Genomic DNA, 12,797 nt, shown 5'->3' on the forward strand with positions numbered 1-12,797 from the left:
GCGTCGCATAAACAATAAAAAAGCACAAGGACTCTCTCCACACTAAATGCTATACCATTTACTTGGAGACTAAGAAAAACCATTTTAGAGAGAAAAGCTGAAAACCAGAGAAAGCAAAATAATCTGCAGCCTTGCGTGACTTACATATAAATGAGATAATAAAGAAAAAATACTTCCGACAAAAAGGGAGTATTTTTCTACTAAAGAAAACAACTTTACCTGCAGCATGTAGTTGATCTGCCAAATCATATAACAACTTAAAGTTCTCTCCACTCTTCAAACCCCGACCTTATTGAAGAAGATGAAAAAAACAAAAAAACAAAAAACCAAATTAAGTAAACATAAACTTCATCCTATAAAGGAAACATAAACTCCATTCTATACAGCTGTGGAGACGACTTGTACCATGCTCCCCCTGGTGCCAGCGAAACAGATGTGCATCTGAGAGCCCAAATCTTATCCAGCTCATGATTTCATTTTCCTAATTGGTAAAATGGGAATAATACTTGCAACCTACCTACTTCTCACATTTGAAAAAACAAAAAACAAAAAAACTGTGCTCCTCTAAAATAAATACTAACAAAATCAAAGATTTTAAGTTTACAACATCTTTTAAAATTAATAAATTACAATATTCCACTTACCACCAGATACCACCACTTTGGCACCAGTTAGCTCTGGCCGATCACTTTTTGTTAATTTCTGGTCAAGCCACTCCGCTATCCCCACTGGGGAAGGACTTGGTGCTGCATACATTGATAGAGATAACAAAACCATGACCGTGAGTTAAAATTCAGTAGCAGTAATTTTTAAGAGACACACATAGAGAATTCCATGAAATTTGTTTGTTAGTTACTGTGAATTTTTTGTGCTTCTAATATCATTCTTTCTGATTTTTTGGAAAAAAATGAAGGGATTAGAGTCCAGCCTTTACCTCATTAGCTATATGAACTTTGAGAAGTCATCTAATTCTCTGAGTCTACCTATAAAACTGGAATAACCTTCTATGAGGTTCAAATAAGGTACCTATATATACTAAAGAATAACACCCTCTGTACATTCACTATTAATTACATTCTTCCACTATACTGAGTCTCGCAGTATTATAATAGAAAATAATGAGAAAAAAGTAAAATAACACCCCTTTGATCTACCAAAGCAACTATACTAGTACAAAAAAGATATGAAAAAGGCACATTATAAATACTTCTTCCTTTTGGAAAGCTTGGGAATATTATTTAGACTGAGCTCTCAGACACTGTTTAAGAAATTTAACCAGAGGGGCACCTGGGTGGCGCAGCTGTTAAGCGTCTGCCTTCGGCTCAGGGCGTGATCCCGGCGTTATAGGATCGAGCCCCTAACCCGGCGTTATGGGATCGAGCCCCACATCAGGCTCCTCCGCTATGAGCCTGCTTCTTCCTCTCCCACTCCCCCTGCTTGTGTTCCCTCTCTCGCTGACTGTCTCTATCTCTGTCGAATAAATAAATAAAATCTTAAAAAAAAAAAAGAAATTTAATCAGAGGCCATCTCTTATTCTAATATAATCAGTGAACTAAAAAACAAGAAACAAAACAAACACAAACTTCAAATGAACACTCACCCTTTTCTGAACTGGCACTACCTCCACTTGTTGCTGCAGCTTCAAAAGATGTTCCTCGGACAGAAAACACCTTCACTTTCTCATCGCACTTCACCGTACATAAAGCATTTCCTGAAATACAAAATTTATTTTTTTAAAAACACCGTTGAAAGGCGAGTAATCCTTTGAGGTTCAGAATTTACCTCATGAAAACAAGGAAGAAATAACTACGAACCAGTTGTTTTCTACCTCTACTAAGTACAGGAAAAAGGACCATAACACCGAAGAAACTTATCAGTGGATACCTGTATAACCTTGGATTTTTTAAAAGCAGGGCAAGTGCTGACCTGCCTGGAAGCACGAAATTGGAATAGGCTAGGCAGCCACACTAATATTCCTAAAAGGAATATAAACAAAAGCTTCCTTCTCCAAAAACACAGTCAGTAACTCAAGAATATGAGCAGCAACAACTTAAGAATGCAGCCACTAGGCTTACCAAGAGAGGAATTAATTAATAAATAATTTAATTAATAAATAATAAATAATAATTTAATTAATAAATTAAAACATGATAGGGCAAGGGCACCTGGGTGACTCAGTCAGTTAAGCGCCTGCCTTCAGCTCAGGTTGTGATCCCAGGGTCCTGAAATCAGGCAGGCATCAGGCTCCCTGCTCCAAGGGGTGCCTGCTTCCCCCTCTGCCCCTTCCTCTTCCCTGGCTTTTGCAGGCACGGGCGCTCTCCTTCTCTCTCAAATAAATAAAATCTTTTTTTAAAAAAGAAAGAAAACATGATAGGGCATAAAGAACAAGAGGTGTGATGTGCCAAGATTTTAAAAGAATTTAAGACATTTCTTACGGATTGGCAATCATGTAAGAGTGCCCTAAACTTGACCAATATTTCCCCTCAACCTCTACCAAAGATGAAAGATCTAATTTGAGAACTGACCATTAAACTGAAACACAAAACTTCTATCAGAAAGAACAAAGAGTTCACTGCCTTCTCTAGCCCCACTAGAGACCAGATTGCTTAGCAGAAGATCAATCAACTAAAGAGACACTGATATGAATTTCTTAATGCAGATGGAAATGGAGTAGAAGCAGTGAAGATTAAGAATACAATTTTTTTAAATGGGAAAGTTTTGCTTCTCCAGGTGCCACTTACAAAATGTATTGAATAGTGAATCTAATTTTTATTGATGACTGGAAAAATCTCATTGCTCTGTAAACTGAACAACCAAGCAGGAAAGAACTGTGTTCTAGATCTATCAAACAGAACATCATGTCGTGATCCAGCAGCAAATCTCAGATTGAGATTTTTCTCAGAAACCTTTAAGATGGTCTATTTAAAGTATATGACTTGTTTAAAATACTATCTTCAAATTAATTTCTGCTTTTAAAATTCACGAAAAGTTAACACACTGATTAATTATTTGCTTTGGGTACTCACCTGCATAAACAGTTCTCACAAATGTGTCAGGAGACTTGATTGCAATGATGTCAGAAATTGGGGCAACATCAAGTTTGGCTGCTATTCTGGGCAAAAGGTTCTAAAAGCAAAAATAGCAGTGAATTACACACATACACACTTATGGATGGCTATCAACTATCAACACTAACATTCTCAAAATGCATATTCTGCAGAAATTTTAATTCAAGTATTTTATATTTCATATACCTCTTTAGACATACTACAACTTCAAGCACAACTTTTTGGATAGTCTTTGAGATTAAGTAAGAGTCTATCATTACTCTAACTACATCAAGGTTTTTATGAGTTTTACAGTAATAAACCATCTTAACTCAGTATGTTGAATTATAAGATATGATATTTGCTTTAATGAACGTCACTCACACAGTGTGACCATCATAGATTACTGAATTTAGGTAAAACAGAAAAATATTCAGAAGAGTAGTAAAATTCTCAAATACTAAAAAAGATTATACATGTATATATTTAATGTATATGAAAGAAAAAATTTCAAAGGAGACGTTTTCACCTTTTTAAAAACTCAGTACTGCGTTAAGAAAGATCAAAACTAACCTAAATATCCATCAACAGGGGATAGATCTATTAATTATATCTCATCCATATTAATGGAATCCTATGTAACCGCAAAACAAGAAGAGAAAGGTGAAGCATAGCCTGTATAATATGTGCGGGAGCAACACAATTAGTAAATGCTTCTCCTTGTATGTGCATATAACATCTCTGCAACAGATACGTGTGCTAACTTTGCCCTCACTAGCAGAGACCACTGGGAAAGCCACAATATCCGCAGGTCTCAGTTACTTCATCTCACAAATGACAGAAAGAGAATTCCTAGTTTTAGTCTAAAATTCTATGACTCTAGGGCTCTAAAACAGAGTTAGTGAAGTCTGAATGTCCACGCTTTCTAGACTCAAAGGTTTCCTTAGATGATAACATCATCTAAGTGTAATAAAAAAAATGAAGTATTGCTTTTTTTTTTTTTTTAATTTAAAGATTTATTTATTTGAGAGAGAGTGCACATGCGCATGCCCACGAGCAGGGGTGGGGGTACAGAGGGACAGGGAGAAGCAGACACACCACTGAGCCAGGAGCCCAATGCTGGGCTCCATCCCAGGACCCAGAGATCATGACCTTAGCAGAAGTCAGATGCTTAACCCACTGAGCCATCCAGGCACCCCAAGTTACTTTTATCACACAAATAGAAAGCTGAATTCTACACTGCTTTCTACACAGAGCTTACCCCATGGCATCTCCTGAGCTTGGTACATGACACCATCTCTAGCAAACTCACTATAACAGTATTCAAGTTCCTCCTACATGCATGTGCAATTATACTATTTGTCACTAACATGTAGTTTGTTTTAAAATAACTTTAAAATACATACTTATAATGACCCTCAACTAAACTTAAGCACCCCCAGGGTAGAGATGTTGTGTTTTCCATTCCCCTTGTGTCTTACCCTATATCTAATAAGTGGTTCTATATATACCGATGCTAACAAGTGTTGATGGCCTGAGTCAATTTTCCTCCTGTTTTATCTACAACAGGAAAGATTTTATAATTTCAGTTTATTTTTACCTTTATTATATAGCAGTCCTCTTTCAACCATGACAGAAGAACTACTGAAAAGTACCACAGTTTATAAAACCACAATTAGAAAAAATTAAGATCTCTTTAAAATAAAGCATTTGGGAAAACAACTAAAATGCCATTAAACAAACTTCTAACTTGGTAAATAAGAAGTTTAGAAGATACCTACTTTCAAAACAAATCAAATATGACAGTGTTTAAAGCCTGCTTCACTAACTCTTTTTTGAAATCACCTTTTAACTATTCAGGAAATACCACTGGAATATTATTACCTGGCTGAGCAAATTCTATTACAAACATTATGTGATGCAAACTATGTCTCTGTTTATAGTTTTAAACTTTCTAAATTGCTTGACATTTAATATCTTTTGTACTTCCATTATCCCATGTTTCATTTTAGCACATCTTGAAAAAAATTGGGGCGCCTGGGTGGCACAGCGGTTAAGCGTCTGCCTTCGGCTCAGGGCGTGATCCCAGCGTTGTGGGATCGAGCCCCACATCAGGCTCCTCCGCTATGAGCCTGCTTCTTCCTCTCCCACTCCCCCTGTTTGTGTTCCCTCTCTCGCTGGCTGTCTCTATCTCTGTCGAATAAATAAATAAATAAATAAATAAATAAATAAATAAATAAATAAATAAAATCTTAAAAAAAAAAAAAATTTACCATGGTGCTTAAAGGCATATGTTTCCCCAGGTCTGATCTTTCATTTAAATGTCCAGAGAAGGTAGATGGTGAACAGATCTATCTCTACACTATGCAAACAGGCTTGACCACATTGGTTTCAGGGGACAGGCACAACTGTCAGAGTGTTTTTTCATACACAAAAAGATGACAGATTCTAGCATACCAGTATAAAAGTGTGCAACTCAAAATCACAGTTGGTAAAGGGCTGTGGTAGAGCAGATTGCTTAGCTGCATCTAATAGACTCTTTCTCATTCCAAACCCATTCAGAGGCTTCAACACCAGCTAATCATATATGACCCTTGTTCTCAAAACTTTCATATGTTGGGCACCTGGGTGACTTAGCTGGTTAAGTGTATGCCTTTGGCTTAGGTCATGATCCCAGAGTCCTGTGATGGAGCCCTGCATTGGGCTCCCTGCTCGGGGGAGTTTGCTTCTCCCTCTCCTCTGCACCTACCCCCCACCCCGTCCCGCTCCTTCTCTCTCTCTCAAATAAGTAAAAAAAATCTTTAAAAAAAAAAACAACTTTCATATGTCAACAACACAGCAATCAAGGTCAGACTATTAAAATCTGGCTAATTAGATGCAACAAACACCTTTTCTTGGTTTAATAATCTTTTCGGAGAACTGTCACCACAAACTCAAGACTCGTGAAATTTGTTTACATCATCTAATGCAGGATCAAAACTTTCAGAGATAGAATGGTCCACAAAGATCTTTTCGTTCAATGCTCGTCTGTAACAGAAGTTGGATGTTAATCCTCTGACTTAATCTTTTCCAGAGTAAGGGAAGAAAGCGCCCCCCCCCTTTCCTTTTTAACATCGCTCTTTGGTAGATCTTGGATGTCACGTGGTCAAACTGCATCATTTTACATATAAGAAAAACAGACTTCGGAAAGGCAAAATGACTAGCCCAAGATCATATAGGTCTGTGGAACCACTTTACTTATCAATTACTAAATTCTATTAAAAAACTAAAAATTTATGATAGTGTACAATGTAACAACCTAATAATAAAAGGATAATTGTTCATTAAACTCATGTGTTTACATTGTTACTGCCTAGAAATTCTTAAAAGAAAAAATTTAGGGGCGCTTGGGTGGCACAGCGGTTAAGCATCTGCCTTCGGCTCAGGGCGTGATCCCGGCATTATGGGATCGAGCCCCACGTCAGGCTCTTCTGCTATGAGCCTGCTTCTTCCTCTCCCACTCCCCCTGCTTGTGTTCCCTCTCTCACTGGCTGTCTCTATCTCTATCAAATAAATAAATAAAATCTTAAAAAAAAAATTTAATGAGTTCAAACTGATAATTCTAAAGGTTAAAAACAAACTACAGCAATTTACATGGGTTATTCTGCAAATTCTCTACATGGTTTGCAGTAATTCATGTCTAGAAGCAATATTGCACCACAGATAAATATTCAAACACTACTCATTTTGTAAAAAAAAAGAGATCAATGACTTGGAGGCTCACTGTTATTGTCACTCAACATGATTAGCTGATGTAAGAGATTATATCTTATTCCTCAAACTTATATTTTAAAATCAATTACAACAGAATTATGAAAATAAAAGGAAAAAAGTCAGATCGAGACAATTCAAAGAAGAAATAAAAGCCAATAACTGTATGAAAGGATATTTGATTTCTTGATCAAAGAAATAAAAAATTTAAAAAGATATAGTTTTTCACCCATCAGATTGGGGAAAAATGTTAAAATGTACAATACCAGGTGTTGGCAGGTTACCCTCTCATGCAACTGATGGAATGCAACCTGAGATATCCTCCTAAGATAGCTAAAATTAAGCAATATATATCAAAATTTTAAAAGTACACAGTCTTTGACCCAACTATTTCACCTCTAGAGCTCTATTCTAAATAAACAGTAGTACATGTATACAACGATGTATGTATAGGGACATTTCCTTACAGCAAGGTTTACAAATGCAAAAAACTAGAAACAACCTGTCAATCCTCAGCTAAATATGGAATATTATGCAGCCATTAAAAAAATGAGACAGACATGTTTTATTTTCCAAGACACACTCTGAAGTAAAAACCACTGTCACAAAACAATTCATGATATATTATCACATTTTAGGAGTAAAAAAATTTTTGTACAGGTATTATAATTTCAAAATCCACAGCAAGGGGACTAAATGAAGGTACAACTGTTAACACCTATACTTCTGAAACGGGAAGAGGGATTCGGGAAGAAAGAGGACTTTGATACCTTGCTCTGCATACTACTGTACTATATGCCTCCTTTATAATAAAAATGTATTTGTGTACAACCTAATTTATAATATTTAAAAGTAAAACTAAAAACTAAAAACTGCAGCTTATTAAGAATGGTATAAAAGAAAAGGGAATTAGAATACCTGTGGCCACAGACAGAGCAAAAACAACCCAGTGACAAATTCTCTTGGGCTCCCCCTTAGTTTCCCTCCCTCTTTTTTAAAACTTCATGCAGATAACTAACCATCTGATAGCACATTCTTTCTTCAGACATATTACAATGCACACGATCAGACTGCAGCTTTCTTCACCCTAAGGATGTTTCCAACTACCACGCAGCCTTTGCAAATCCTCCAAGGAGATAGAATTTGGCCTTTGTAAATATCCATCAGCCACCCAAATAAACCACTGCTTAAAATGGGTTACTAATACAAATGACATTTACACACACAGACAATTCAACATTGTTTTTAAAGAAAAATAATCTTTAAAAATATCCTAGAGTTTTCTCCATGACAAAATTTGAAAATCTGGAAGTGGCATTCTAATAAATTATGATAAAATCTTGAAAGAATAGAGTTCTCTGTGACAATATTTGAAAACATGGAGATGGCATTTTTACAGAAATTGTAACAAAGTCTTAAAAGAATAAATCCTAGCAAAACTACCATATTAATTCAGAGAGCCAGGATTAGCTACCTAAACAGAGTCTGTTGCACATTTTTATTAGCACAATGAAATCTAATCCTTCCAAGTAATGACATCAGATTTCACATTCTCAATCTTCTCACCTTTCCGAAGGCAGATGCTCCAGCACAGATGTGTGTGTAATTGAACTGCTTCTGAGTTGCCAAAATCAATGGCGTCAGCTCCTCTGAGAATTAAATACATTTGATAAACACATTTCATAATATTTTCATATTCTTATATTCAAGCATACGTCAGACATTACACTTTTTCCACCAGAAAAGCTCACCTGGAAGGAGGCCTTTGTATGTATCATGCTGAGCCACCAGAACTTTTGCTACACCTGCTACTTTGCAGAGATCTTGTACCACCTGTAATTAAGAGTTTTTAATTATCCATCTAACAGAAAGATACAAATAGAGCCACCACTACAAATATCAACAGAACATAAAATCATGATGGCCAACTATAGAAATTGTTTTTCGGTTGTTTTTTTTGTTTTTGTTTTTTTTAACTATAGAAATTGTTCTTAACAGGAAAAGGATGACTTAAGTGAAAAAAAAAAAAGAAAATTCTTTAACAACAACAACAAAAAACTTAGGCCAATTGATCTTACTACCAACTGATCTTAAACAAAAATTTCTTCCTTGAAAAAGTATTAATTGATAAGCCAAAATTAGCACAGTTCTCTACTCAAATTTAGTTATAAATTGTGCTTTTTGTCTTTCAATTAATGTAAGTGTAAATGCATCATTTTAGAAATGGTGAAAATGAGGCAATAGTTAGGTTCTGTCTCTCTCTCTCTCACTCAATAACAACACAGCCAATGGGTTTCCTAGAGGTAAAGAATAGGACCTAACCACACTGGTTTACAGGCCACTGCACTTTATTTGGCAACAATAATTTCTGCTGATATTAAAATTAGTTAATTTAGGCAACAGAAAAATCTTATATAGTGGTCCATTGTCAACTTCTGAGTTCCTGCCCACCTACATATATTTATCTATGATAAAGCAAAATAATTTTAATTCCTCATTTTTCCTTTGTGGAATCAGAATGAAGTTCTGGGAAAGCTTTTTGAACTCAGATTTCCTATATATAGAAGGCAAGCAGAATTCCCCCTTCTAATTCTCTAATTACAGCAAGACTGGCTTTTGCTTTAGCAGAGACATAACAATCATATCATGATCTCTGTCTTCTTGTTTACCTCCGACCTGATTCCCTGACGAGCAGGCATAAAAAACTGTGCCTCCTGCCACCACTCAATGGATGGTAAGGCTGCAACAATATTTGCTGTTTCCAAGGTTGCAAAAGCACCTCTGCCAAACCAAATACTTACTGGCAGACTACCTTGTACTATCAAAACTATCTTTTTTACCAGCAAAAACTTCTGGCACTACACAGAAAAATCACTTGCTGCTTATGACAAATAGCTACAAAAAACAGTATAAAACTGAAATTTGCCTAAGCTATCAACAGAGTTTCTTTATACAGGTACTGTTTTTCTTTCAGATTAGAATGTGACAAAACAATAAGATTGTAACTAAAGAGAAAATGATCTCTGCTTTGATTTTTCTCAAAAGAGTGTGAATAAAATAGCATTTCGAAAAGTTTTAAAATGATATTTGAATAATTATTTAAAATCACAGCAAATAATCAAAGCCAGAACTTACATATCTAAAAGCACGGCAACCAAAAAAGATAGCTTAGCCATGTCATCACACATTGTGGTTACTATCAAATAAGTAAGATTCCTAGCTGGTAGCAGGATTTAGGTAAAGAAATCCATACAACTTAACCCCAAACCTGCTAGAATACATTCTTTCAAGACACTAATTTCATGTGAGAAATTAGACAGAAATGACACTAGCATTCTGAACCTGCCTTATATCACATGCTCTGCATCAATGCCATTTAATAAAAAATAAATAAAATCCTCTAAAAAAAAACATGCTTTCTCCAGATTTCTTCCTCTGAGGTCCACGTCCCCAACTGCACACTTGGCAACTCCTGTATGGTACGGGAGGGAATTGGTAGCTCAACTTAACTGAAGTATGATTTCAACTACACTGTAGCCCAGTGGTACAGATCCTGCAAACCATATTCTAGCACTTTTCTAGAGGGTTAGTTTACAAAGCCGTTATCTCATTTCAACAACACAACAACAAAAACAAAGAACATTTTTACTAACAGCTATAGTTTGAAAAGCATAGTACTTACATTTAAATTCTTATACCAATTAAAAATTAATATCCATGATACTTTGTCCAGATTTACCACTTTCAGGAATTAAAAGCAATTAGCTAGTATATTCATCAATACAAAAAAGGGATCGGCTATTAACCTCTAAGGAGACTCAAATATTATCATTCTACTTGGTACCTGATGGCACATGATGGTGCCAGTGGAACTAAATCAAGTATTTTACCTCATTTCAAAAGACAAAATGCTTAGTGAGCAAACCTTTTAGTTCCTTTTTCACATGTAGTAATGACTATGACATTGGCCATTTAATGAGGATTAGAGCCCAGTTTGGGTTACAGTCCTCAGCATAATTCTCTGTTGCCATCTTTCCCTGTCTCTTGATGGAGATTATATTTGCTATAGTTGACCTTAAAAATTTCTCACCTTGTCACATTTGGTTCCAGCTACTAAGCAAGACACTTCACCTCCAAGACGTTTGGCTGCAGTGATGGTATTTAATGTAATGGGTGCGAGGGTATCATTTGCATGCTCGGCTATTACCAGGGTACTTTGAAATCGTAGCAATGAGGCCTAAAAGGGGAAAAAATGTGGAAGAGAATATTGTAATACAAATAGGTTTTTAAAACTCTAATTGTAAACCAAGTGTGCTTAAAAAAAACTGTACACAACACTCAGTTCTATAAATGTATTCATAAAGTACTTATTTGCTCAACGGCAAAAATTAAGCTATCTGTGTCTATTCTGTTACTACTATTCTCAATAAGAACAGAAAGTGCAAATTTGTATTCTACTGTTAGAAAAATTTATTTCAAAACAACTTTCCCACTAATCTATGTTTCTGAATATTTTGTGTTCAATGAGAACTTGCTAACTACATCTAAATTTAAAATTCTTAAGTAGAGGGGCACCTGGGTGGCTCAGTTAGGCATCCAACTCTTGATTTCAGCTCAGGTCATGATCTCAGGGTTGTGAGACTGAGCCATACGTCAGGCTCCACACTCAGTGGGGAGTCTGCTTGAGGTCTCCTCTCCCTCTCCCTCTGCCCCTCACCCCACCCCTGCTCAGGAATGCGTCTTGCTCGCTCTCAAAAAAATAAAAACAAATAAATGTAAAATTCTTAAGTAGAACGTATTAACTACCAAACTAGGAATCAAACTATTACCAATGATATCCACTTGCAGCAAAACAGCTGAAGATACAGTATATCCAGAAATAATGGGTTTGAAATCAATTACTAAAGTTGATTTCTATTGCTTTCAGGCAAAATGCATTCAATACCCAAATAACTGATAATGTAAATCTGTCTTTAAAATACAATACCACACAGTAATTTTGCTGGGGTTCCAACTGTTTAACATGCTTCTGAATTCAAAAAAGAAGGTTGCAGACCATATCTTGGAACCAAGCAGTATCCACCTATATCTACTGTGGACTATCAAGAAACCACCAATAGTTCACGGTCATCTGGAATTAATTTCAAACACCAGGAACACAAAGATGAACAAGAATGGTCACTGTACTCAAAGATTTTAAGGGAAGTAAGACTTGTTTACATACAATTATGAGAACAGTTTTTCAATCAATGAAGAGATCCAAAAGGCTGAAGGTTGCAGATCATGAAATACAGAATCAAGAGGAAGAAAGGAAGATGTTTAGGTGCTCCTGTCATGTGAAAACATGAGGAAGGGCACCACAGATGTGACGAAATAAGAAAACTCTGTAACTATCCTTGTGAAAAATCACAATGAGAAATGAGAAAGGGAGGCACTGAGGATCAAATGGCACGGTTGTATGACTTAATTCAGCAATAATCTTTGATCTGGAGCTGGAGTGAGGAAAGCATGATACAAAATTTACACCACAGCTGGAAATTTACAAAGGAGGGAATGAATGAAAGGCAGGCAGGCATGGGACTATAATGCTCATTACACAATTAAATTTACAAAATACATATTTTTTTCATTTACTATACTGTAAATACCAATTGCTGTATTTTAATATTCTTTTTTTTTTCAAAGATTTTATTTATTTGATAGAGAGAGAGGCAGCCAGCGAGAGAGGGAACACAAGCAGGGGGAACGGGAGAGGAAGAAGCAGGCTCCCAGCAGAGGAGCCTGATGTGGGACTCAATCCCAGGACCCTGGGATCACGCCCTGGGCTGAAGGCAGATGCTTAACGACTGAGCCACCCAGGCGCCCTGTATTTTAATATTCTTTACCCTTTTATTGCTGTTAAGTATATGAGCATACCAGTTTAATCAGTCCTGTAATCATTTGGGTAATTAGTAATTTTTTTATTATTTTTTAAATAAAGATTTTATTTATTTATTTATT

The 12,797-nt window shown here is 36.0% G+C and overlaps 1 protein-coding gene across 2 annotated transcripts in view; it reads right to left on the bottom strand.

Moving 5' to 3' along the window:
• The window catches only part of ETFA (electron transfer flavoprotein subunit alpha), a 75,673-nt gene that overhangs the window by 48,977 nt on the left and 13,899 nt on the right, over positions 1–12,797 (bottom strand). For both annotated transcript variants that reach the window (XM_008712062.2, XM_040642939.1), the window contains exons 2-8: positions 10,888–11,034; positions 8,549–8,630; positions 8,364–8,446; positions 3,027–3,126; positions 1,601–1,711; positions 645–746; positions 220–288 (exon numbers count right to left, since the gene is read on the bottom strand). In XM_008712062.2, the coding sequence (XP_008710284.1) occupies positions 220–288; positions 645–746; positions 1,601–1,711; positions 3,027–3,126; positions 8,364–8,446; positions 8,549–8,630; positions 10,888–11,034 (694 nt within the window). The remainder of the gene's footprint in view (positions 1–219; positions 289–644; positions 747–1,600; positions 1,712–3,026; positions 3,127–8,363; positions 8,447–8,548; positions 8,631–10,887; positions 11,035–12,797) is intronic.

The sequence above is a fragment of the Ursus maritimus genome, unplaced genomic scaffold (genome assembly GCF_017311325.1).
Source record: "Ursus maritimus isolate PB19 unplaced genomic scaffold, ASM1731132v1 scaffold_27, whole genome shotgun sequence".
In the NCBI taxonomy this organism is placed as follows: Eukaryota; Metazoa; Chordata; class Mammalia; order Carnivora; family Ursidae; genus Ursus; species Ursus maritimus.